The 22155-nt window shown below is 39.8% G+C and overlaps 3 protein-coding genes across 8 annotated transcripts in view; 1 reads left to right on the forward strand and 2 right to left on the reverse strand.

The window, feature by feature from the left end:
- Nucleotides 1–3705, reverse strand: part of tmtc3 (transmembrane O-mannosyltransferase targeting cadherins 3) — a 79338-nt gene extending 75633 nt beyond the window's left edge. The window contains exons 1-2 of the mRNA XM_088340449.1: nucleotides 2783–3705; nucleotides 2605–2717 (exon numbers count right to left, since the gene is read on the reverse strand). The gene's annotated coding sequence lies outside the window, so the exon portion shown is untranslated. The remainder of the gene's footprint in view (nucleotides 1–2604; nucleotides 2718–2782) is intronic.
- cep290 (centrosomal protein 290) overlaps nucleotides 1–8453 on the forward strand; it is a 44175-nt gene extending 35722 nt beyond the window's left edge. For 4 of the 6 annotated variants that reach the window (XM_088340441.1, XM_088340442.1, XM_088340443.1 and 1 more), the window contains 17 exons: nucleotides 851–1064; nucleotides 1129–1266; nucleotides 1349–1561; nucleotides 1629–1745; nucleotides 1832–1974; nucleotides 2308–2463; nucleotides 2622–2736; nucleotides 2879–3433; nucleotides 4622–4750; nucleotides 4845–4928; nucleotides 5068–5226; nucleotides 5287–5406; nucleotides 5608–5777; nucleotides 5847–5988; nucleotides 6076–6137; nucleotides 7814–7899; nucleotides 7966–8453. In XM_088340441.1, the coding sequence (XP_088196567.1) occupies nucleotides 851–1064; nucleotides 1129–1266; nucleotides 1349–1561; nucleotides 1629–1745; nucleotides 1832–1974; nucleotides 2308–2463; nucleotides 2622–2736; nucleotides 2879–3433; nucleotides 4622–4750; nucleotides 4845–4928; nucleotides 5068–5226; nucleotides 5287–5406; nucleotides 5608–5777; nucleotides 5847–5988; nucleotides 6076–6137; nucleotides 7814–7899; nucleotides 7966–8195 (2833 nt within the window). In that variant the 3' untranslated portion in view covers nucleotides 8196–8453. Of the gene's footprint in view, nucleotides 1–850; nucleotides 1065–1128; nucleotides 1267–1348; nucleotides 1562–1628; nucleotides 1746–1831; nucleotides 1975–2307; nucleotides 2464–2621; nucleotides 2737–2878; nucleotides 3434–4621; nucleotides 4751–4844; nucleotides 4929–5067; nucleotides 5227–5286; nucleotides 5407–5567; nucleotides 5778–5846; nucleotides 5989–6075; nucleotides 6138–7813; nucleotides 7900–7965 lie in introns of those variants that run through there. The other 2 variants (XM_088340445.1, XR_015850910.1) reach the window with 2 other exon arrangements.
- Nucleotides 2592–22155, reverse strand: part of LOC148362866 (uncharacterized) — a 32849-nt gene continuing 13285 nt past the window's right edge. Inside the window, exons 25-36 of the mRNA XM_088340447.1 lie at nucleotides 21665–21802; nucleotides 18674–18886; nucleotides 18401–18543; nucleotides 18231–18329; nucleotides 16041–16116; nucleotides 15826–15981; nucleotides 15003–15068; nucleotides 14814–14875; nucleotides 11621–11706; nucleotides 11087–11546; nucleotides 7961–8107; nucleotides 2592–2746 (exon numbers count right to left, since the gene is read on the reverse strand). Of these exons, the coding sequence (XP_088196573.1) occupies nucleotides 11467–11546; nucleotides 11621–11706; nucleotides 14814–14875; nucleotides 15003–15068; nucleotides 15826–15981; nucleotides 16041–16116; nucleotides 18231–18329; nucleotides 18401–18543; nucleotides 18674–18886; nucleotides 21665–21802 (1119 nt within the window). The 3' untranslated portion in view covers nucleotides 2592–2746; nucleotides 7961–8107; nucleotides 11087–11466. The remainder of the gene's footprint in view (nucleotides 2747–7960; nucleotides 8108–11086; nucleotides 11547–11620; nucleotides 11707–14813; nucleotides 14876–15002; nucleotides 15069–15825; nucleotides 15982–16040; nucleotides 16117–18230; nucleotides 18330–18400; nucleotides 18544–18673; nucleotides 18887–21664; nucleotides 21803–22155) is intronic.

Raw genomic sequence — 22155 nt, forward strand, 5'->3', positions numbered from 1 at the left:
GTTGAAGTGGACTGACGAGTTTTTTTGTACTAGTGTCAATGGATATGTTTACATGTAGGTAATACTTTGATTGGAATCTGACTATTGCTAGGATTTTAACCGTGTAAAGCCATGTAAACACACACAATAATTTGATAAAGTTCTTAGTTAGACTGCAAGTATTCCAGTTGAAATGGTTTGGTTAATTCTTTAAATTTCTGATTACTTGTGCTGAGGGAATTTCTTATGCCACAAAGAGCGGTAGGACTTCTAGTAAAGAAACAAATGATACACGCAAACTTTAGCTTACTTGCTAAAAAGCCACATGTGTATCTGTTGATCTTTTTGAGACATTTCCATTTTATCTTCTGCTCCCGCAGAGAAAAACACCACAGGTGTTATCGATCTATATTATGTGGACTGCACAGTTGTCTCCATCCATATATAGTGTAGGCCTTTTGGCAAACCACGTAAAAGCACATCTTATAAGCTCACTTTCGGAACGCGGGGAAAATGAGCATAGCATTTCATTGAATTTAGTAAGTGACTTTAATGAAATAATCCCATCACTCATGTCAAAAGTTAAATGTGCACAGGACATCGATTTATGTAGACACGACAACTATTTACATATTGACATTGCCTCGCTTCACCCTTGTAATCCAAATACTCGAACACGCCATGCATATGGGGTCTTTATTTGTCTCTAACAATTGATTTGGATTGCCCCAGAATTTTGACTTTCGATCCCAGTCGGTTCATTCCCTGCATGTAAATGAGGTGATTGGGTTGATTGGAGGGGTTCTTTACTGAGATCAATCCCCTTACTGAAAAATGTAACTACATTACGAACATTATGCCTTGTGCTCAGATTGAAAGAGTCTCATGTCGCAGAAATGGAAGATCTAGCCATGGAGAACAAAGACCAAAGGAGAGAAATAAGCGAACTGAAGAAAGCGATTGAATCTCTTCAGAATGAGCTTTTGAATCAAAAAGAAGCCAACATTCTGTCCCCTAGCAACACCATGAAGAATTTGGTGGAACGGCTTAAGCTGCAGCTTGTCCACAAGGAGAAACAGATCAAAGTAGTGATGTTTGTTGTTTCACTTTTGGCTCAGAACGTTTCCCTTACAGTGATCGTTTCCTCAGGCTCTCAGCAAAGTTCTCTTAGAACTGCGGACTCAGATGACCTCAGCTGCCGAACAGCAAGTCTTGGCCAACGCCGCCCAGACGGAAGAGAGGCTCAATGTGCAAAAATTAATCGACAAACACACAAACGACTTGAAGGTAATACAAGTGGGATAACAACAACCAGAGCAGGACGGGAATCGGGACATATTCAAAACAGCCTCATGTTCTCTCCACAAAGGCTCATGTGCAAGCGCTCAGCAACGAACTGCAAGTGGCAAAAGAGTTGGCCAGGAGAAACGAAAATACTCTCAGGAAGGAAGTGGACAGTTTGAACCAAGAGCTCCAGAAGAGCCAAAACCACCAGAGGACCATTCAAGCTAAAAAAGAAGGGGGAGATCAAGAAATTGAAGCCCTGCAAAAGCAAGTCAAGAGGCTCACTTGCTGTCTTCAGGTAAGGAAAAAAATCAAGTGCAAAAACACTTGTACACTTTTGTTACATACAGAAAGATTTTGTTTAGAGTCAACCAGTGTTTGAGGGGAAGGGACCAACCATTGAGAATCTGCAGAAGAAGATCAGGAAGTTGGAGTCAGATTTAGAAAAGAGTGCTGAGATCAAAAGAATCACTATAGGAAAGGTGAGCAAAATATGAACTGTTGAATCTAAATGCGTAATGTTTTATTTGCACCTGTCCTAAATCCGTTTCACATGGACGTTTAACAGAGCAAGGAGGAAATACTGCAGTGGGAAGAGGGTAAGAAGTGGCAGTCAAAACTTGAGAAGGTGAAGAATGCATTGAAGGACAAGGAACAAGAAAATGAATCACTGTCCAAGCAGCTCAGCACTATTAAGGACCTCTATAGCAGGTCAGTGGAGAGGTTTAACGGTTAAATATTTGACTACATATGTCCATCCGTTCTGAGTTGGGATCACAAAATAAAATGTTCGTATGGCAGGGGATGCGTGTGCCAACTCTTTATTTCCTGGTAATTGCAAGCTTCATTTCCATGGTTATCATGTTTTTGCTTTTCCCCTTGGCATTATTGCAGGCCTTGGGACCAATAGTAAAAAAAAAAAACAGTGGGAAAAAATACAGTATTGCCAATTTGCCAAGTCTTTAAAAAGCCACAAGACTGAAGAAGCCTTAATATTTCATAATAACCAAAATTGACCTTGTTTTTATCACTATGCTGATTTAGGCTGGAGCGAGAGAGAAACGTACTACAGAGGAAAACAAAGGCTCGAGGTGTGACAGCGGATCAGGTAGCCGGAGCTAGACGAGAGGAGTTGGACAAAGACCTGGGGAAACTTAAGAAAAATAACGCAGAACTGGAGACTCAGCTGATCGCTATAAAGTATGAATTATGTCTTCCTGGCCAATCCCATCAATCAAATTACCTGGCTAAATGCACTTTCTGCCCTCAGTTCTTACAAGCAGCTGTGTTTTATAAAGCAGATTTGGAATAGCAGCGCAAAGCCCAGACAACTTTACTGACCTGCGGTTATCTTCTAGGCAGCAACAGGCTCTAAGTCGTGATGCTGCTGTGGAAGATCTGACTCGAAGAAACCACCACCTGGAAGAACAGCTGCGAGCTGTAGAAAACCAGACCTTCGGCACAAAACAGCCTGTGAGTGTTTCTGTGGGAAAATTGCCAGATTTTAAAGCATTCTTACATGGGCCTCCTTCATACACCACCACCAAGTTTATGATGTAGCCTTGCTGTATGTATTGCCATGTCTTGATCTGCTTTCTTTCTTGACTGCTGTCAGTCTGATTCGCCACATGTGAAGGGGAAAAACTTGCAGGCTCTCAAAGGGACAACATTTGATGTCGAAGTTCAACATCCCAATGAACCATGGCGCTGTTCCATGAGCTTTGAAATCAACACCAACAACCCTGAACTGCCCGCGTGTGAAAACCAAACCGCCAAAAACGATACAAACCTTGAAAAACAGACGGAGGAAAAAAAAAATATTAAAGGAGAAGATGAGAAATACGAAAGGAGAAGTAAAGGGGAATGTGAAGTCATACAAGAAGGTTCAGAAATCACAGATTCTGCATCTGAAAGATGTGAATCATTGGCCTCTGCAAAAGGAGGTGAAACAAAGAATAAGGAAGATGAATTGGCCGGTGAGGGAAAGGATAATGGCACAGAAAAGCCTGTGGGGACAGAGCAAGATGAAGTGTCTGCAGGCGAGCCAACGACAGATAATAAACACTTGAGTAAAAATGAGAAAGCAAGCCAAATTCCAGACAGCGCTATTTGGAAACAAATGGATGATGTTTTGCATGAGCCAGAAGTCAGGTCACAGATTCATCCAAAGGTACTTCAGGTCACTGTAGGCTTCCAGTAGTATGTTCGTAGAATTCCTAGAGCGGCTTTAGACTTGTGAGTGCTCCCCTTAGGTGGTTTACTTTTCTGTTGTGGTGTCCCAAGGTGAAAGTTCCACACTTCTCTAGATTTTTCTTTTGTTTCCTCGCACTATCCCGGTTACATTTTTGAGTTCTTATTCCATTGCAAATGTTTTTTTGTATTGATTAGTTCTTCCAATCTTTGCAAACATCATCAAATTTTGGTATCCAATTAACTCTCGTGGCATTCATTTTTTGGGGGTTACACAATGTATGTCAGTGTACATTATTTGGACGTGAACTTAAAAGTGTGATAACTCAGCCATTTATGAATATTTTTACTTCCAACACCAAGAAATGGAAAGTGTCATCAGACTTATCCATGCACGTATAGTTCTTTTATATATATTTATCCCTCCTACCACCCCTTAGGACATTATCTATCATAAAAGTGGTTATAAAGAAATCTAACTGAACTGTATATACATCAAATATCTTGGTGAATACTTCATATGGCCTGATTAGAGCTTTGAATCAGTCAAAAAGTACATGCCATTTTGGGGGGGACGATAGCAGTTTCCCCCAAAACCTTGCACAATACATGTCAGTTTACATGATTTGGACTTGAACTTGAAATGGGATAACTCAGCCATTTGTGAATATTTTTGGCGTCTAATCCCTTAAAATGTTCAGTGGCATCAAACCTATGCATACACATATATTTTTACAATTATTTATTCCTCCCCTTGCCCCTTAGGACATTACTTATCCTAAAAAGGGACTAAAGAGAAAACTAAGGTAGCTTCATATAAGTTAAAAAGTGGACACAATTGTGATGCCCGCTATACATGTATGGATGCAACTGTGGACTTTCACTACAAATAAATGGATCAAACTTTCGCATCCACTCTATATGGACCATAGCATTATCACAGAGGTGGAAGAAAATAAAAGGGAAATGTCCAAGAGAAACCAATTCCCTCATTGCATTGTGCCTTGAAAATAACCTGGATGAGGGAAACTGTGCAGTAATGCGCGTAAGTAAACGCATTCCTTGTTACTTAGTACTGAATTAAATTAAAATATGTGGGTCTTGAACAGATTACCTGCAAAAATCATTGGAATATTGTCCAATACTTCTTATTGTTGCCATACTCTAGACATCAGAAAAAGACGCAGAGACCTCGGGACACACAGACCTCAAAAAGGAAAACCTCAAACTGGCTTCCGAAAACCTGGAGCTGCGCCTCCAGTTGGCACAGGCCAACATCGACCTGCCAAGGCTTAAGGTTCACAGCGCTTTCCATCCATATCACTGCGGGTATTGTCTCCTTGTAATTTGTTCATAGGATCTAAATTGATCATTTATGCTTCGTTCTCTAGAGTAAAGTTGCAGACCAGGAGGAGATGTTCAACGTCTTGAAAAAGGAACGTGCAGATTTGCAAAAGAGGCTGGGTAATATCAAAGTATGTTTCCACGTAAATAAGCAGGTTTTCTCACTGAACATAAATAAATCCACAAGTCTGTGCATCCCTTTGAGACTATTTGTGATTAAGTGCTATACAAATAAATGTGACTTGACTATTTTTTCTTCATTGCCAACAGGCTGGGCACAATGACAAAACCGTGTCAGAACTCGAGAAAACCATCCACTTAATGAAAAGGGTTGTGGAGAGATTACAAAAAGAAAATGAGGCACTAAAGAAAAGCTCCACAATCAAGAGTCAGGACAAGGCTTTGGAGCAAGACCACAAAAAGCTACAGGTGGGTGTGCACACATGAGGCACAAAAACATTTTTTGAAACATCTTCTTTTGTCCAATAGGCCGAATACAACAAACTGAGGAGCGACCATGAAGCGGAAATTCACAAATTGGAGTCGAAATGTCAAGGCCTGGAGAAGATTGTCGTGGAGAATGAACGTTTGAGAAAGCAAGTCAAAAGGGTAAATGACCCGCTTGAACCGCAGCTTAACCGGCCTTTGCAAATTTGGAGATTTATCGATCAATTCTAAATTTAAATCACAAAGTATTAGCTACTACTACTTTATGGTTTTACCAAAAATGCAAAGCTTTTTGTGAATCCTATATCACCTGACCCATGAAGTCGCAGAACACAAATGAAAACTCGAAACCTCGATCATCAGGAGGTGGAAGTTGCAGAAAAGCTGCGGGTGTCCAAGACAAGCATGGAGCTCACTTGTGAGAAGCTGGAAAGTGAGCTAGAAGAAACCAAACAAAGACTTCGGGAGGCTCTGTCAAAACCTGCTACTGAGGTCACTGACAGAAAGTCCGCCAAAATGTCCGTGGTGACTCGGTAAGAAATCCGGCTTTCACGCGGTTACAAAATTGACACTTACTGCGGTTTTCTTGTTGCTCCTCCTAGGATGTTTGATAACAAGATGAAGGAACTGGAGAATGAACTCTCAATGAAAACTTCCAGAATTGTCACACTTAAAAACCAATTGAGGGAAGCGAACCTCCTTGAGGAGAAATTACAAATCCGCATCAGGCGACTCGAAGATCAGGTAAAGTTTGACAAGTAGAAAGTGCTAATGGTCTCCATTAGGCCTGGGTGACACCGCTAAAATAATCCAATTTTATCATTGCTAAAGATTGACAAAATGAATACTGCAAGTGCTCCACATCCAAAAGCAGAAGACTGCAAACAAATGAGGTATGATTTTTTGTTTGTTTGTTTAACTCTTTACAGTAGACCCTCAGAATATGACATTAATCCGTTCTGAGTTGGGCATTGCAAAGAGATTCTAATGATAATTAGATTGAACTCCCAGTACCCCAGATACATAAAAACAATAAAACAACGCTATACTTTTATTTTACACATAAATAGTCTTTACTATGTTTATCATTACATTCAATTATAAGAATACATCTAAAGAAAACATGGAATTGAAAAGTAAAGCTGGGACAATAGTTAGTGGGTGGATGCAGGGATGGGGGAAGAGAGGGTTAAAAATAAAACAGATTTTAAAAACTTCCACCTGTGAGGATTGTTATGCCTTGAGCAGATTTTCTTGCTTTAATTGCTTCCTTATTTTTAATAATAGTCCAGATTGTTTATCTGTTACAGTCATATTCCTTGGCATGGGTAACAATTCATATCCAGGGTTCCTGCAGATTCTTGAAAAGTCTTAAAAGGTTTTGAATTCATTATTTAAAAAATAAAGCCTTCATTTGCATTAAAATGTCTTAAATCCAATTAGTCTTAAAAATGTGATCACATTAATAAGATTAGTATTTTTTGTACTAAAAAGGTTTACTAACTAAATTTAATGACAAGTGTCTGCCCGCCAAATGTTTTTCTCCATGGATGAAGCTATGCCAGGTAATGTCTACGAGGCACAATGTATTGTGTGCAAGTAATATATATATATTTTTAGTTTGGTTCCCTTGTGTTTTTTTTTGTCAACTTGGTCTTAAATTGGATTTCAAGCGGCAATAAAAAAGTCTTTAAAAGTCTTTAATTTTACTTGCTGTTAAGCTGTAAGAACCCTGATATACCTTCTTCTGATCTCTTGTTAATCGTAAGCTTTATTTCGATAGTTATGCTATTTGCTTCTCCCCTTGGCGTCACTACAAGTCTTGGAATCCATAGCTTAACAAATTAAGTTGGTCATAAAAAAAAAAAATAATAATAATATCGCATTAACTTACAGGGATGGGGCATACGAGATTCTGAACTGGTCGAAAAAACAGAAAAGCATTGTGGGAGGTAGTTCTTTCAATGCCATATCAACATTTTCATGGTGACCCAAACCAATAACAGAACAGGACTTTAAATGACGTTGAGCAATAGATGACCGGTGTTTTAGAGCCATAACCCGTCATATGCACAAACACCTTAAAGTTGTTGATGTCATATAGTAAGAGGAAATGCCATCTGGAGGGGCCAAAAACATCTTATAGATAGATAGATACTTTATTCATCCCCATAGGAAAATTCACACTTCCAGCAATATTCTTGTGTTGAAAAATAAAGAAATAGAATGTAGAAATACCCAATATAACATGTTGATATAGAGTATTTAAATAGTGCTACATAAAATACACACTGTAATAAAAATAGGGTAATACGCAAATGTGGGGGTGGGTTTTAATGTGGGCTTTTACTCCCCCGGGTGGATTTCAAGAGCCTTATGGCATGAGGAATTATTATTATTATTATTATTTTAAACCAAAAAGTGAAAGCACCTTAAAGTGGGGGTCTATGTTACTGTAAAAGGCACTGTCACAATTTGACACCACAATATACAAGAAGGTTGTTATCCCACACAGTTGTGTGCCCCCCTTTCTACTCCAGAAATAATTTTGATCAAAATGTGTCCACAGTGAGTTGAGGAAAGAGAATACGGAGTTAAAAAGAAGACTCGACCAACGCAGCGATCTGCCAACTGGGGACTCCAAATATGACACAGGTGACACCACACAAAGCTCTTCTCCACTTAAAGCACCAGAAACAAAAATCTCTTTTCTTACCCAAGATGATAACAGGAAGCTGAGAGGTCTCTTGAGGTCATCGGAGGTAGAGAAAGGCCAACTGGAAGTTCAAGTCCGAAAGCTGAAGGAAGAGTTGGGCAAGTTGGACGCCACCTTTTTCAACGAGATCGAAGACTTGAAGTACAACTACAATGTGGAGGTGAAGAAGAATGTCATGCTTGAGGCACAGCTGAAGGAAATTCTTGACAGCACTTCAAGAGCCACCCTCATTTGATAGTCAACTTTTTTTAAATTCCATTTTTAAGTGTCTTGAATTTTTCCTGAGTCCATGAAACATCCTGTGCCTTGGTATCGTTATAATATCTATTTATTGTGTCTTTTTTAACAATTTTGTTTAAAGTCTTACCCGTGTTTCTCTCGCAAGCAGCTTTAAATGTAGCGGGTTTTTTTTCACAAGTTCACATCTTTTTGTACAGCTGTCATGTGTAATTACTAGGGATTTACTAATAAAACATCAAGCTAGTTTATTCAATTTCCTTGAGCTCCTGTGCTCTTTCTTCTTCAGTTTGGTGATTGAAAAACTCCAAGTTACTGTAATAGACGCCCAGGTTACTTACGATGTTTTTATTTAACATGTGGAAAAAGATGTTATTTATGTCCCTATATCAATAACAATTTATTTTGCACGACGGAATACATAAAAATTCAAAACTTTGCGGTGTCCGTGCTATTGATTTGCGTCTCGACATTGTGAAAATATCGACTACTGGAAAACTATCTCCCACAATGCCTTTCTATCTGATCTTTCAGTTCAGAATCTTTTGTGTTTTGTAATGAATTAAAGTATGGTATATTTTGTAATGCATTTATTCACCTTGCGTCCCAAAACTTGCTGAAAGGGAGAAGCAAAAACATGATAAGCATAGAAACAAAGCTAACATTTATTAAGGATTACTAAGAAGGCGAACGATTGGCTACGCTTGCTAATTTGCTTGGCCCAAACCAATCGGTGATCGGAACTATTTTTAAAAAGATAAAGAAGCAGCTAAAGCAAATTGGCTACGCTTGCTAATTTGCTTGGCCCTAACCAATCGGTGATCGGAACTGTTTAAAAAAAAAATAAAGAAGCAGCTAAAGCAAATAAATCTTTCATTATACTTGGAAGTGTAAGGTTTAAAATATGTTTTGATTTTGATCTGCCATCCCCGCTGCATCCACCCGCTACTCCACTCGACCAGCTCAAGTTGCGGCATTCCTTAAGTAAAAAAAGTGTAACTTTTACTATACATAGATATAATGTTATTTGATCATATACATATTTTTCACATAAGTCAGACTTACTACTGGACTGTCTCAGAAAATTAGAATATTGTGATAAAGTTCTTTATTTTCTGTAATGCAATTAAAAAAACAAAAATGTCATACATTCTGGATTTATTACACATCAACTGAACTATTTCAAGCCTTTTATTATTTTAATATTGCTGAATTTGGCTTACAGCTTAAGAAAACTCAAAAATCCTATCTCAAAATATTAGAATATCATGAAAAAGTATACAAGTAGGCTATTCAACTAATCACCTGAATCATCTAATTAACTCGAAACACCTTGCAAGGGTTTCCTGAGCCTTAAAAACACTCAGCTTGGTTCAGTAAACTAAATCACTGCTGATCTGACTGCTGTCCAGAGGACCATCATTGATACCCTCCATCAGGAGGGTAAGACACAAAAAGAAATTTCTCAAAGAGCAGGCTGTTCACAGAGTGCAGTTTCAAAGCATATCCACAAAAAGTCTGTTGGAAGGGAAAAATGTGGCCGGAAACGCTGCACAACCAAGAGAGATGACCGCAGCCTTAACAAAATTGTGAAGAAGAGCCGCTTCCAGAATTTGAGGGAGCTTCAAAGACACTGGGCTGAAGCTGGAGTCCAGGTATCAAAAGCCACAGTTCACAGACGTGTCCGGGAAACGGGCTACAATAGCCGTATTCCCATGGTCAAGCCACTTCTGACCTCAAGACAACGGAAGAATCGTCTGACTTGGGCTATGGAGAAGAAGCACTGGACAGTTGCAGAGTGGTCCAAAGTCCTCTTTTCAGACGAAAGCAAGTTTTGCATTTCATTTGGAAGTCAAGGCGCCAGAGTCTGGAGAAAGGCTGGAGAAGAGCAAAATCCAAGTTGCTTGAAATCCAGTGTGAAGTTCCCACAGTCAGCAATGGTTTGGAGAGCCCTGTCAGCTGCTGGTGTTGGTCCACTGTGTTTCATCAAGTCCAGCCCACAGTGCCAAAACCACCAGTAACTGGTGCACTGACCATGACATCACTGTCCTTGATTGGCCTGCTAATTCCCCTGACCTGAACCCCATCGAGAATTTGTGGGGTATAGTTAAGAAGAAGATGAAAGACACCAGACCTACAAATGCAAATGAGCTGAAGGCCGCTATCGAAGCAACCTGGGCATCAATAACACCTCAGCAATGCCACAGGCTGATTGCCTCCATGCCACGCCGGATTGATGCAGTAATCCGTGCAAAAGGTTTCCCAACCAAGTACTGAGTGCATCAATGGACATTTTCAAATGTTTGATTTAGTTTTGCTGTTATAAAATTATTTTTTTTACTTGGTCTGAGGAAGTATTCTAATATTTTGAGATAGGATTTTTGTGTTTTTTTCAGCTGTAAGCCAAAATCAGCAATATTCAAATAATAAAAGGCTTGAAATAGTTCAGTTGATGTGTAATGAATCCAGAATGTATGACATTTTTGTTTTTTTAATTGCATTACAGAAAATAAAGAACTTTATCACAATATTCTAATTTTCTGAGACAGTCCAGTATATACTAATTGTTATATTCATGTTTTTATATGGGTTCCCGGGGTTCAGAAAGCATTAACTGCGCATTACCATAGATTTCGATCCCCTGCTACACGGCCAATTCACTTTGTCGTATCCATGTCAGAATGGATTCATGTTGTATCCCGGGGGTGTACTGTATTAAGTAAAACCTGTTCATTAGTAGACATTGAAAGAGTCGGTTTGCAGTTTCATCAGTCTATGTCTATGTTTTAGTGTGAAGCTAAAACGTCACTTTGCCCAGATACTATGTGTGGTTCTTTAGAGGAGCATAAGAGTTTTAAATTCTGAGATTGTAAAGTTGAGGACACCTACCATGAATTCTTCAAAAATCCCACTGAACAAGGCGCCAACAAGATCATTTTAAGTTGACTCAAAATGGCTGACAGCAGTTTTTCCAGAACATTGGGGTTTCAGCAGGGTTAAGGGGTTGTTAAGGTTTCAACGGAAAACTTGACTTAAAACCCATTTGTATCTGATTATTTCCTAAACAAATCTAGCAATTTTGTGAGTATGATGATGAAATAACGGTTTCTGAAATGTGTGAACTAAATTCACAATTATTCAGATTCAAATAGCATGTCAACAAATTTATTACAGCATTAACTCATTACTTACACTTTCATATAAAGCGTGAATTCAGTCATCACAGTTTAAAGTAAAAATAATTCCCAATTATACTTAACACTATCATGTTAGAGATCAATGAAATCCTTCATGTCCCTTTCATAGTCAGCTTCGGCAGCTAACACAGAATTTCTTGGCTCCTCGGCGTCTAAGTGAAACAAGCCAAAATTTAGAGTTAACTCAAAAGGAAAATACAAAATTCTTGCACAAGCGGAGTGAAACCTGCGTCACTTGTTGGGGTCCCTCCATTTGGATCGCTGTTCTTGCCAGGCGTTAGTGCCAAATCTGTGTCATTTCTATCCAGTTTGCTAGCAGCACACAAAGTAAATATTATTGAAACCCTAGAAATAGTGCCTCTCTCTTACGACAATATAAAGTTGCACAAAAAGAATCAATAATGTATACTCTAATCATTCGTTTCTCAAAATACAAAGGGCTATGCGAAAATCCACAAGGCAACCCCCCCAAACTCCTTTGATTTTGAACATGCGCTCTGCTGGCCCTCGCTCACAGCAATAGCCAACCAGAGTAATGAATCACAGCCGCAACAGTGCTGTTCATTTTAGATGGAAAGAACAGGAAAAAAAAAAGAGTCACCGGGTATGACCCAAATTTGCTCTGCTGAACCTTGCTGCCAGCAAAAGTCGACTGGGGATAATGGATCGCGGGCAAAACCGTGCATTTCATTTTAGACGGGCCGGAGTGCCTTCTGATTGTACCTACTCGCAGCAGTATGGGATTGGGAATAATGGATCGTGGCTGCATACAGTAAGTGCAGCTCACTTTTTGGTGGACAGAACAAAAAAAAAGAGCAGACAGGCCCAAAAAAAATGCGCTTTGCAGACCCCGCTTGCAGCAATATTTGATCAGGGATAAAGGATTGCAGAATGTTTTTCAACCCACCATGCACTGAGGATGCCTCGTACAAAGCACGAGAATTAAATTGCATTCAAATGCATGTTTAGTGTCCCTTCCAGTATTGAGGGAACTCCTAGAAAAGGAGTGGCGAACGCGCAGCTCTTGGCCAATAATATGCCTCATCATATTTTCTATATACTATGACTCTTTGCCTCGTTTCATGTTTACTTTTTCCCCTCTTAAAACACACTTGAATCCATCAGAGTTAATAAAGAATAATAAATAATATTTTGAAATTAATTTGGCAGATTTGTTGTTTTTATGCTGCTCCGGACACATAACTGACTGACAACCATCTGCGTAGGTTACGTCAGTGCGTGGTGTGGCTCTTTGACTCTCACAGTTAAAAATTTCGGCTCTTTGTGATCCAATGTCGACCTGAATGACTAACAATGACAAACACATTGTCATTAATTCTCAGTTTTAATGCACCTGCTCTGTGATGGTCTCAGGGGTCTGTAAAAGGAGACACTGGCATTATGAACACTTCAGAGCACTACGCTTCTCCACCATGTTTGCAACTTCACACTGAGAAATCAAAAACAAAAAAAGCTAAGATTTTCTCTTTTTTTGGCATATCTTTGAATAAAAGAACACAGGTCCGGGATAAAGTAGTAAACACCTCCCGATGATAAAACCACTTCAAACCTACCAAAGCCTGGCTGTCCCTCTAAACTTTAAACAAGTTTATTTGTAAAGCACTGTTTTAGGCAATAAATTGTTGTATAAAAACTGTGTACAGTAAGACAATAAAATCCCCTTCCTTATCTCCGCCCAACTACCCAAAATCATGTGATACCGACACATTGGTTAAAGTAGAACAAAACAAAATAAAAATGTAAATGAGCAAGTGAGTTATCTGTCCCTGTGTGCCCTGAGATTGGCTGGCAACCAGTTCAGGGTGTTCCCTGCCCACTGCCCGATGATTGCTGGGATGGGCTCCTGCACCCCCGCGACCCTACCGAGGATAAGCGGTGCAGCTAATGAGATGAGAGATGAGATGAGAAATAACATACTTAGGCCCAAACAAGGAGAAAACTAAACAGGCAAGCAACTAAGAAGCCCATGTTCACATTCGATGGCTTGCAGGAATACACAGCTGAGCTAGGACAATCTGTGCATAAGACGACTAAATGTCATACTCTGCGATAATCTGCCAATTATGGGAGAAAGCCCTTTTTGAAAAAATACAATAAAAAGGCCCATTTGGCGTTTACAAAAAGCCACATAGGAGAGACAAAACATGTGGAAGCAGGTGCTTTGGTCAGATGAGACCAAAATTGATCTTTTTGGGATGATTGCAAAGCATTACATTTGGCGTAAGATTAACACTACACATCAACCTAAAAACACCATCCCCAATGTCAAACATGGTGGTTCAGCATCGTGATTTAATCTGGATTTTCTTTAGTCGGTACTGGGAAGATTGTTAGAGTTAATGGGATGGAGCCAAATACAGGGTGATCTGTTGGAGTCTGCAGGAGACATGAAAATGGGGCACACGTTCACCTTCCAACACAACAGCGACCCTTAAAATAGAGCAAAATCTAGAATGAAATTGTTTTAAACTAACAATATAAAGGTGTTATAATGGCCAAGACAAAGTGCAGACCTCAATTCTGTAGAGCATTAGTGGAAAAATCTGAAAAATGCTGTGACCAAACCATCACCATCAAACCTTGAGGAACTTGAGCGGTTTTCTAAGCAGTATTTTTTTGTAAGAGAGAACAGGCAAAATATATCTGTAGACGTGAGAAACCTATAGAGACATCCCTAAAAAAACTTGTGGCTGTGATCGCAGCAAAAGGAGGTTGTAAATAGTTTGAATTCAAAGGGGGACAATATTTTTGAATCACCGACTTTTTAAATATTTCTCATGACAATATAAAATGTTGAATCAATTGGGTTTCTATTCATGTTTGTGTCTCACATGTTGTTGATTTTTAAAAATATATTTAGAGTTTTTCATCTTGAAGTTTGAAGCCTAAAATATGGCCATCCGTCAAAAAGTTTGTGGAGACCCACTACTTTTTTTAAGGTACCCAATGAAGACCACTAAAACAATGAAGTCAACCACTAAAACAATGAAGATGTTATAGAGGTTCACTTTGGCTATTTTTAATCCACTTGTGATCAATAAAACCTGATAATAACAAAATGACAGCATAATTATAACATGATATGTTAATTTAGAAATACATTTTTGTGCTAATCAATATCAAAAAGGTTGGTAACCCTTGTCCTAGAAAGTGTTTGTGGAGATGCCATGACACAGACTGACCACCGCCACATTCCCTCTTGGCTAAAACCTGATTCCAGTATTTTGGGTTTCTTCTTTGTCATAAATTAGCATTCTAAAAGAAGGCCTGAGGACATTTTATTTACAGTGGAAATCTCTTAGTTTCCTCAAAATTGTAGTAACAAATCCATCATTTATCGAAAGCAAAAAAGAAGGGCGACGAGTGGTTATTTTCCTCCAAAAATATAATTTCCATACTTGCTTCCTTCGATGAGGTCTGCTTCTGATTCCACATTGTAAGCATGGTTAAATGTGTCTGCCTGCAAGTGAAATAAGACAAAACACATTACTCACTTCGGAAATTTGGAGTTGAGGAGGTGAAGAGAGGTAATGTAATCACAACTTTATCATGCTCCAAATCATGTTTCACGAGTTGTTCCCACGTACCTCAAATGAATAACTTTCAGAAGTCTTCAGCGCACTGCACTCCTCCTCCAGATTGGCAACTTTACGCTGAGAAAACAAAAAGAACAAAGCTAAGATAATTTTTTTGTGCATATTTATGAGTGAATTGCAAAATGAGAACAATTAATTGGCCCTTGTGTTACATTTCAGGTGGATTGAATAAATCACATTGGCTCACATTTCACATTGCTGCTGAAATAAAAAAATCTAGAATTTTAATAGCTAATTCACGTTGTTTTTGTTTTACGTGTGTCGAGACCAGAACGGAGACAGGACCCACTTGCGTTGCGTTTCTCACAGGTTTAATTGGAAAAAAGAGAAAGGGTTGCGCACACGATCCTGTGATTGCTGGACGCGGGATGCAGGTCGCTCTGAACGCAGAAGTGGATCTTTCGTGGCGAGCGATGGCAGTGTTGGGAATGGAAAACAGGTCAGTAGAGGAGAGCAAACTGTAGTCGGGGTCGGAAGCCAGTCGGAAGCCAGGAAAGGAGAGTAGACGTGGCCGGGGACAAAAAGAGGTCGAAAGCCGGGATGGGAGAGTAGACGTGGTCAGGATCAAAACGGGTCGAAGCCGGGGGACAGACAGGAGCAAAAAACAGGTGGGAGTCAGGGTCGAAAAAGGCTTGCCTAGTGTTAACTGAGGTACGCAGACGGACTGACAACAGGGGACAGATAGGAGTGGGTTCAAATAGGGACAGGGAGCCAATCAGAGTCCGAGACAGTTGGCGCCAAAGGGGCGGGCACAGGTGATTCACATCGGTAATCATGACAGCGTGTAGATTTGTTGACTATTTGTTAAGTGTACCTTAAAAATGGGCAACTCTATGTTGGCCTGTGCAAGCTTGAGACGCAGTTCTAGATTCTCTGAGGCCAGCTTGAGGTTTTCTTTCTTGAGTTTCTGCTCACTTTGCGGTGTAGTCTTAAATGTGACTTTCTTTGGCACCTGAGGCTGGTGCAGCATCTAAATGCACAAATACTTGGAAATGAAATTCCCCCCAAAAGAAAAAAACAACAACTCACAGGCGATGTGTCGGGCATGAGTTGCTCCTCATGGCTCTTCTCTTCGGCGACCTCAGACTTCACAGAGGGTTGTTGCCTGAATGTTTATCATAAAATATGGATCATCTATTGGGCATAGAATTAAAGATGAGCACTAGTTGAAGGATTTTCAATCGTTTTATCAATTGCAAGCATGAAATTAATTAGGAACTGAAAGGCAATACAGGAAACCACAAAGCAGACATCCAGCTGAAAAATAGATTTGTATACGTTTTCTACTACCAATGATTTCGTTTAGAATATTTATTGTTATTGTCAAAGACCGACAAAACCAGAAGGAGAAGCTGCGGGTGAACTTCTACAGCGCCATTGCAGAGAGCATCCTGACATAATGCATCACGCATCACGAGGTGTTATGCAGGATGCTCTGCAGCGGACAGGAAAGCCCTAGGGTTATAAACATGGCCCAAAAGATCACCAGCTGCCCACTGCCCAGCCAGTAGGACATTGCCAGCTCAGGCTACCTCAGCAGAGCTAAACACATTCCGAAAGACTCTTCACACCATGGCAACTGTCTTTACGAACTACTACCATTGGGCTGACCGTTCCAATCCCACAAGACCCAAACGAACAGACTGAGGGATCGCTCCTTCCCCAAAGCTATTAACGCACAACCGCAGTTGTGAAAAAGAATTTTAAAGTGCAATGTCCTGTTTCTAAGTGCAATACCCGGTTGTGTATAGTTTTTATTTAGTCGTTAACACTGCATATTAGAGGTGAATACTTCTTTCCATTTAATAGTCTTTATATTGTATATTTTGGCCAACTGGAGTGTCACGAATAGAACGGAATCAGGACCCAAATGCATAGCATTAACCATAAGTTTATTGATAGAAAGAGAAAGGGCAGCGCCCACGCTACGGTGCTCGCTGGAAGCAAGCCGCTCACACAATCGGATCGTGATCCGAATACGCTAGTGGAACTTCCGAAGCGGGAGATGGCGGTGTCAAGGACAGAAAAGACAGGTCGATAGCCGGGACAGGAGAGCAAACGTGGTCAGGGTCAAAAACAGGTCGTAACCGGAGACAAACGGGGAGATCAGGAACGGACGGGTGGAAAAATGGGTGCAAAAAGCGGGGCCGACGGGAGTTTGAGTCAAAAATGCTTGTCTTGTAGAAACAGAGGATCGCTAACGGACTGACAGCAGGCAAATGATAGGAAAGGACTTAAAAAGGACAGGGAAGCAATCAGGTAGCCTACAGCGGCTGGATCCAAACCAGCGGGCATAGGTGATCCAAATCAGTCATCGTGACATGGAGAGCAACCGTAATTTTGTTGTAGCAATACAATGATGAAAAAGGGGATTCTGATCTTAATCATAATTAAAAGAAAATACAAAACATTACATTACCAAGCAACACCAACAAAACTGACCAAACCAATATTTATCAGCAGTGTTTTTTGGTATTGTCTTTTCAAATCTTTTAATGCTCTAACCCAGGGGTCACCGCAACCTTTTATGAAACTTGGAGCTATGTTTTTATTGCGCAGTTTGAAAGTTATCTCCAAAACAGTTATCGTGTTATTACTATGTTGTTATTACTATGTTGTAACCGGGTTATTTTTGAAGTACGTTTAAAATAGGTTCAGTTAACCCCTTAAACATCATGCCAGTTACAAATCAAATTTCCTAGAAAATCACAATGACCCATCACTAGTGAGGTGTTCTTGAGAGGATACTTACTGCCCATGGGCACCACATTGGTGACAACACCACATCAAGGAATTAGAAGGGGGGAAAAGAGGTTTAAGGACTGGACAAATCAATCACCAGACCTTAACCCAATAGAGCTTGATGGATCTTTGTGATTTTCTAGGAAATATAATTTCAAACTGGAATTATGTTTTAGTGGTTGACTGGGCCTTTTAGAGCCCTACTTTTAATAACTAAAACCTGGTAATAACACAGTAATAACATGGTAACAACATAGTAATAACATTGTAAGTTGCTTTTTTAGAAAGCTTTTTTAGAATTACGTATCAAACTAGCAGCAATTTACGCTTGTCAGTAACCAAAAAAGTAGCTCTCATCTTCAAAAAGGTTGGTGACTCCTGCAATAGAGAGGAAAAACACCAAGAAGAAAATGGACAGGAACTTTAAAATTAGTTTGACAGTCCCCACTTAACCAGTAACTATTAACTAACACCTACTTTGTGGCAATCAACTGAGTCTCCACTACTCGCTCAGCTGCCACTGGCTTAGCTTTTGCCCTTCTGTGGATATTGGTCTTCTCTTGCTCTTGCCTGATCCTAAACGGAGGTTGAATAGTTAGTAACTATTTGGATAAATCTTTCTCTTGTCAGCCGCTTCCCACACTCACTTGGCATAGAGTTCTTTAATAGAAGTGAGCTGCCTTGACAGGTAGTAGTTTTGTTGCTCCTTGTCCTTCAGATTGCTCTTCAGCTTGTCCAATCTAGCCTGCCACTTTTTAGATTCCTCCCATTGAACTACTTTTTCCTTGCTCTGAAAAATGAAAGCATTTGAAGAAAGATAAAAGCCCAAAAATGTTCCGAGGAACATAAGCACTCGTGTGAAGATGGATTTGGACTCATCCAAAATTCTGTACAATTCCACAATAGTGTAACAATCTAACCTGAGCAGGGTCAACACGGTTCTTGAGTTGTTTCTCCAGGTGGTTCAACTCCACTTTTTTCTCCTCCAGTTGAGCACGGAGCGACTTTTGAATCATGAGACTGTTTTGCAGCCGCTTGTTAAGAACCTCCACCTGAGCCCTCAGTTTGCATATGATTGTTCGAGAAGAATCGTTCGCCTTTTGCAGTTCATCGGTGAGCGTCTGCACCTGGACCTATATGCGACATGCACACTGTTAGTTGATTTGTAAGACTACAGGATTTAGATTGGATTAAAACAAAATTTCAACTCTAAAGTGTAGATTATGCTGACTTTAACAATTACGGAAACAGTAAAATAAGACAAATGAAATGTAAAAGTCTCGATTACTTTTTGTGCCAAAATGTCGAAAAAAAACTATATTAAAATTTAATAGAAGACAATCTCTTCAAATAATTTCCTAAAATATTGTCAAGTGAATCATTAATTCTATATACATTTATTTTTAAATTGAGGACGAGCAAGTACTGGGACTGTGTATTGGGCTGATATCTTCCAATATCAGAAGAATAAAAGCATTGGAATTATTTAATCATGTTTTATAGCAGCGGTCGGCAACAGGGTGCCTGAGTGCATTAGGTAGCCCCTCAGAACACCCGAGTAGCCCAAGGATTAGGCCTAAAAATAGATAACTAATGATGGCTTGTTGCCAATTTTTAAAGAATTTGATATCTGCCTGGTCTAATCAGTTTCTTTAAATAGATGATCATTTCTTTCATAATTATTTTTAAAATTAGTTTATACATTACACACTAAGGGGCAGCACGGCGGCGAGGTGGTTAGCACGTGTGCAGCACAGTTCTGAGGTCATGAGATCAATCCTCCTGTGTGGCGTTTGCATGTTCACCCCGTTCTTGCGTGGGTTTCCTCCGGGCACTCCAGTTTCCTCCCACATCTCATAAACATGCATGTCAGGTTAATTAGCCGGTACAAATTGTCCCTAGGTGTGAATGAGCAAGCGAATTGTCTGTCCTTGTGTGCCCTACGATTGGCTGGCAACCAGTTGAGGGTATCCACTGCCCACTGCCCGAAGATAGTTGGGATGGGCTCCAGCACCCCCACGACCCTACTGAGGATAAGCGGTGCAGATAATGGATGGATGGATGGATTATATACTAAATATAATTAATATATGTACAACACTAAGTGCCTGTATACAAGGCAAATGTTTTAGTGTCATTTAAACCTTACTTTGAATAATTTCAACCTGGTAATAACATAGAAATAACTTCTTTTTTTAAACAAATTCATATGAAACGGTTAGCTCTTTGCTCTAATCATGAATGAAAAAGTAGCTCTTAGATTCAAAAATGTTCGTGACCGCCGTTGTGGGGAAAACTTAAAAGTTCTTCAGAATCATCTTTTTTAGGTAGGGGTGATTTATGTGTGAGAAAGTAGTAGTTTAGGCATTTGGGATCACTGACTATTATGTTGTCGTTGAGAAAATAAGTGGTATCCCCAGGTCAGTGTTCACCAACTTTGTTGAAGCTGAGAGCTACTTTTATGCAACATATCAGTGTGAGATGTATTTGTAAAACAAAAAACAATTATCATGTTATGTTACTATGTTATTACCAGGTTTATTTTTATTTTTTTAAATAGGTTAAAAAAAGGGTCAGTCAACCACTAAAGCAGTGCTTCTCAATTATTTTCTTTCGGTCCCACCCAAGAAGTCTGTCTCCTCATCCAGGTTAATTCTTTTTTATGGGGTCACTTGAGGCTCTGCTCCACTTTGTATCTACACTTCATACTCAGGGCTTATACTCTGTGCTATATGCATGGCGTGGAGGTTAAATGTAAACAAAACAATGCAAATAAGTGTGCACCTGCTCCCTAGTATCTGCACCGCCTATCCAATTGCACTTGATTCTTTGGAAAGTTGAAAAAAAAAAAAGTTCCCCAAGGTCAAAAGCCCAAAGACCACCCTTGACGGGGCCTCGTGGCCCCTCAGGGGGGCCCGCCCAACTATAAACACTGAACCAATGCATTATGCAAGAGAGAAATCAAATTTCCTATAAAATCACATTGACCCATTGCTGGTGAGCTTTTTTCAGAACCATTGCGCAGGCAACTGAGGTGTCTTTGGGAGGCCTCCTGGTGCCCGTGGGCACCACTTTGGGGACACCTCCACTCGGTATTTATTATTCCATGCCGTGACGGTAAATGCAAAAATTACATTATGGGTTGCGTAAATGATTCTTTAAAATTACCTCTTACTTTTTTGGGAAGAACATTTTAAGACTGAAAGGACTAATAATGGCAGTACTGCTAGGTGTTAGTGACTGTTCAGGTGTTGGGTACAAAGTGTCCCCCTACTCAAACTGAGTGGCATCACATGAGTCAGAATGATAATTTCCTAATGTGAGTAAATCACATAATGTCATCATTCGGACAAAAGAGGAGTGTTAGCTTGCTGTTTGATTAACTCATCCAGTGCCATAACGTATAAATATGTTATTGCATTTAAAAAAAAAAAAACTATTATAAAAACTTTGGCCCTGCTGATCAGTTAGTATTGAGACCCTGGGAATGGTCTCAGTATGATCAACAACCATTAGATGGCAAGAATGGCGTTGATAAGATCTTTGTCCACACATTGAGGAGCCCCCACTTCCGTCTGTTGTTTTACTTCCTATATCCAGCAATTGAGATGGTGGGGCGACTCCCAGTGATCAAAATCATGCGATCACGCCACCAGAAACATTGGGCACTAAAAAGTCTATGAATAAGCTCAGTTGTCTTGCAATAAATTGTTATTTTGCAAGCTACGGAACTAAATTTTCTGTAGACCTTCAAAAATGAGTCAAAACGGCAAAAATTGGCTGGCACCCGCACATCCCATTTGAGATACGTCTGGCATTGAATGAGTTGATATCCCTGAGAATAAAATTGACCTTCATCCAGAGGGACTATTCAAAAACACAATCAAACTAACCCAATTTGATGACATCACCTGGAGCTCTTTTGTGTGCTTGTCAACCACTTTCTGAATGTTAAGTTTCTCCTGAGTCAACGTGCTGTTGGCCAATACTTGTTGTTCTGCAGCAGAAGTCATCTGGGCTCGTATTCCTATGAGAAGTTTGCTGAGAGCCTAAGAAAACAAGCATCGTGGCGGACAATTTCAAATGCATGTGTCAGAATCCAGGCCAAATTGGCTGAAAATTTCTCCTCACTCGTTGCAGAAAATGGATCGCCGGTGTTAAGGTGAATCCACATGACTCCAAGACATTACAAGAGTCATCATAAAGTATTTTGGTTACTTTGAATTGTAAAATAACAATGCAATGCCATAAGTAACATGGACGGAACACCAGTAGAAATTGGATGGGAAAAAGACACAAATATATGAAATTATGACATTGGGGATTTGGCCTAATGAAAGACACTAAAAGCTTTTTCCAACCAAATTTCCCGAAAGCATGAATAATTATAGTATGCATCAGT

This window comes from Urocampus carinirostris, chromosome 7 (assembly GCF_059441175.1).
Source record: "Urocampus carinirostris isolate Australia breed hairy pipefish chromosome 7, RoL_Ucar_1.0, whole genome shotgun sequence".
Lineage (NCBI taxonomy): Eukaryota > Metazoa > Chordata > Actinopteri > Syngnathiformes > Syngnathidae > Urocampus > Urocampus carinirostris.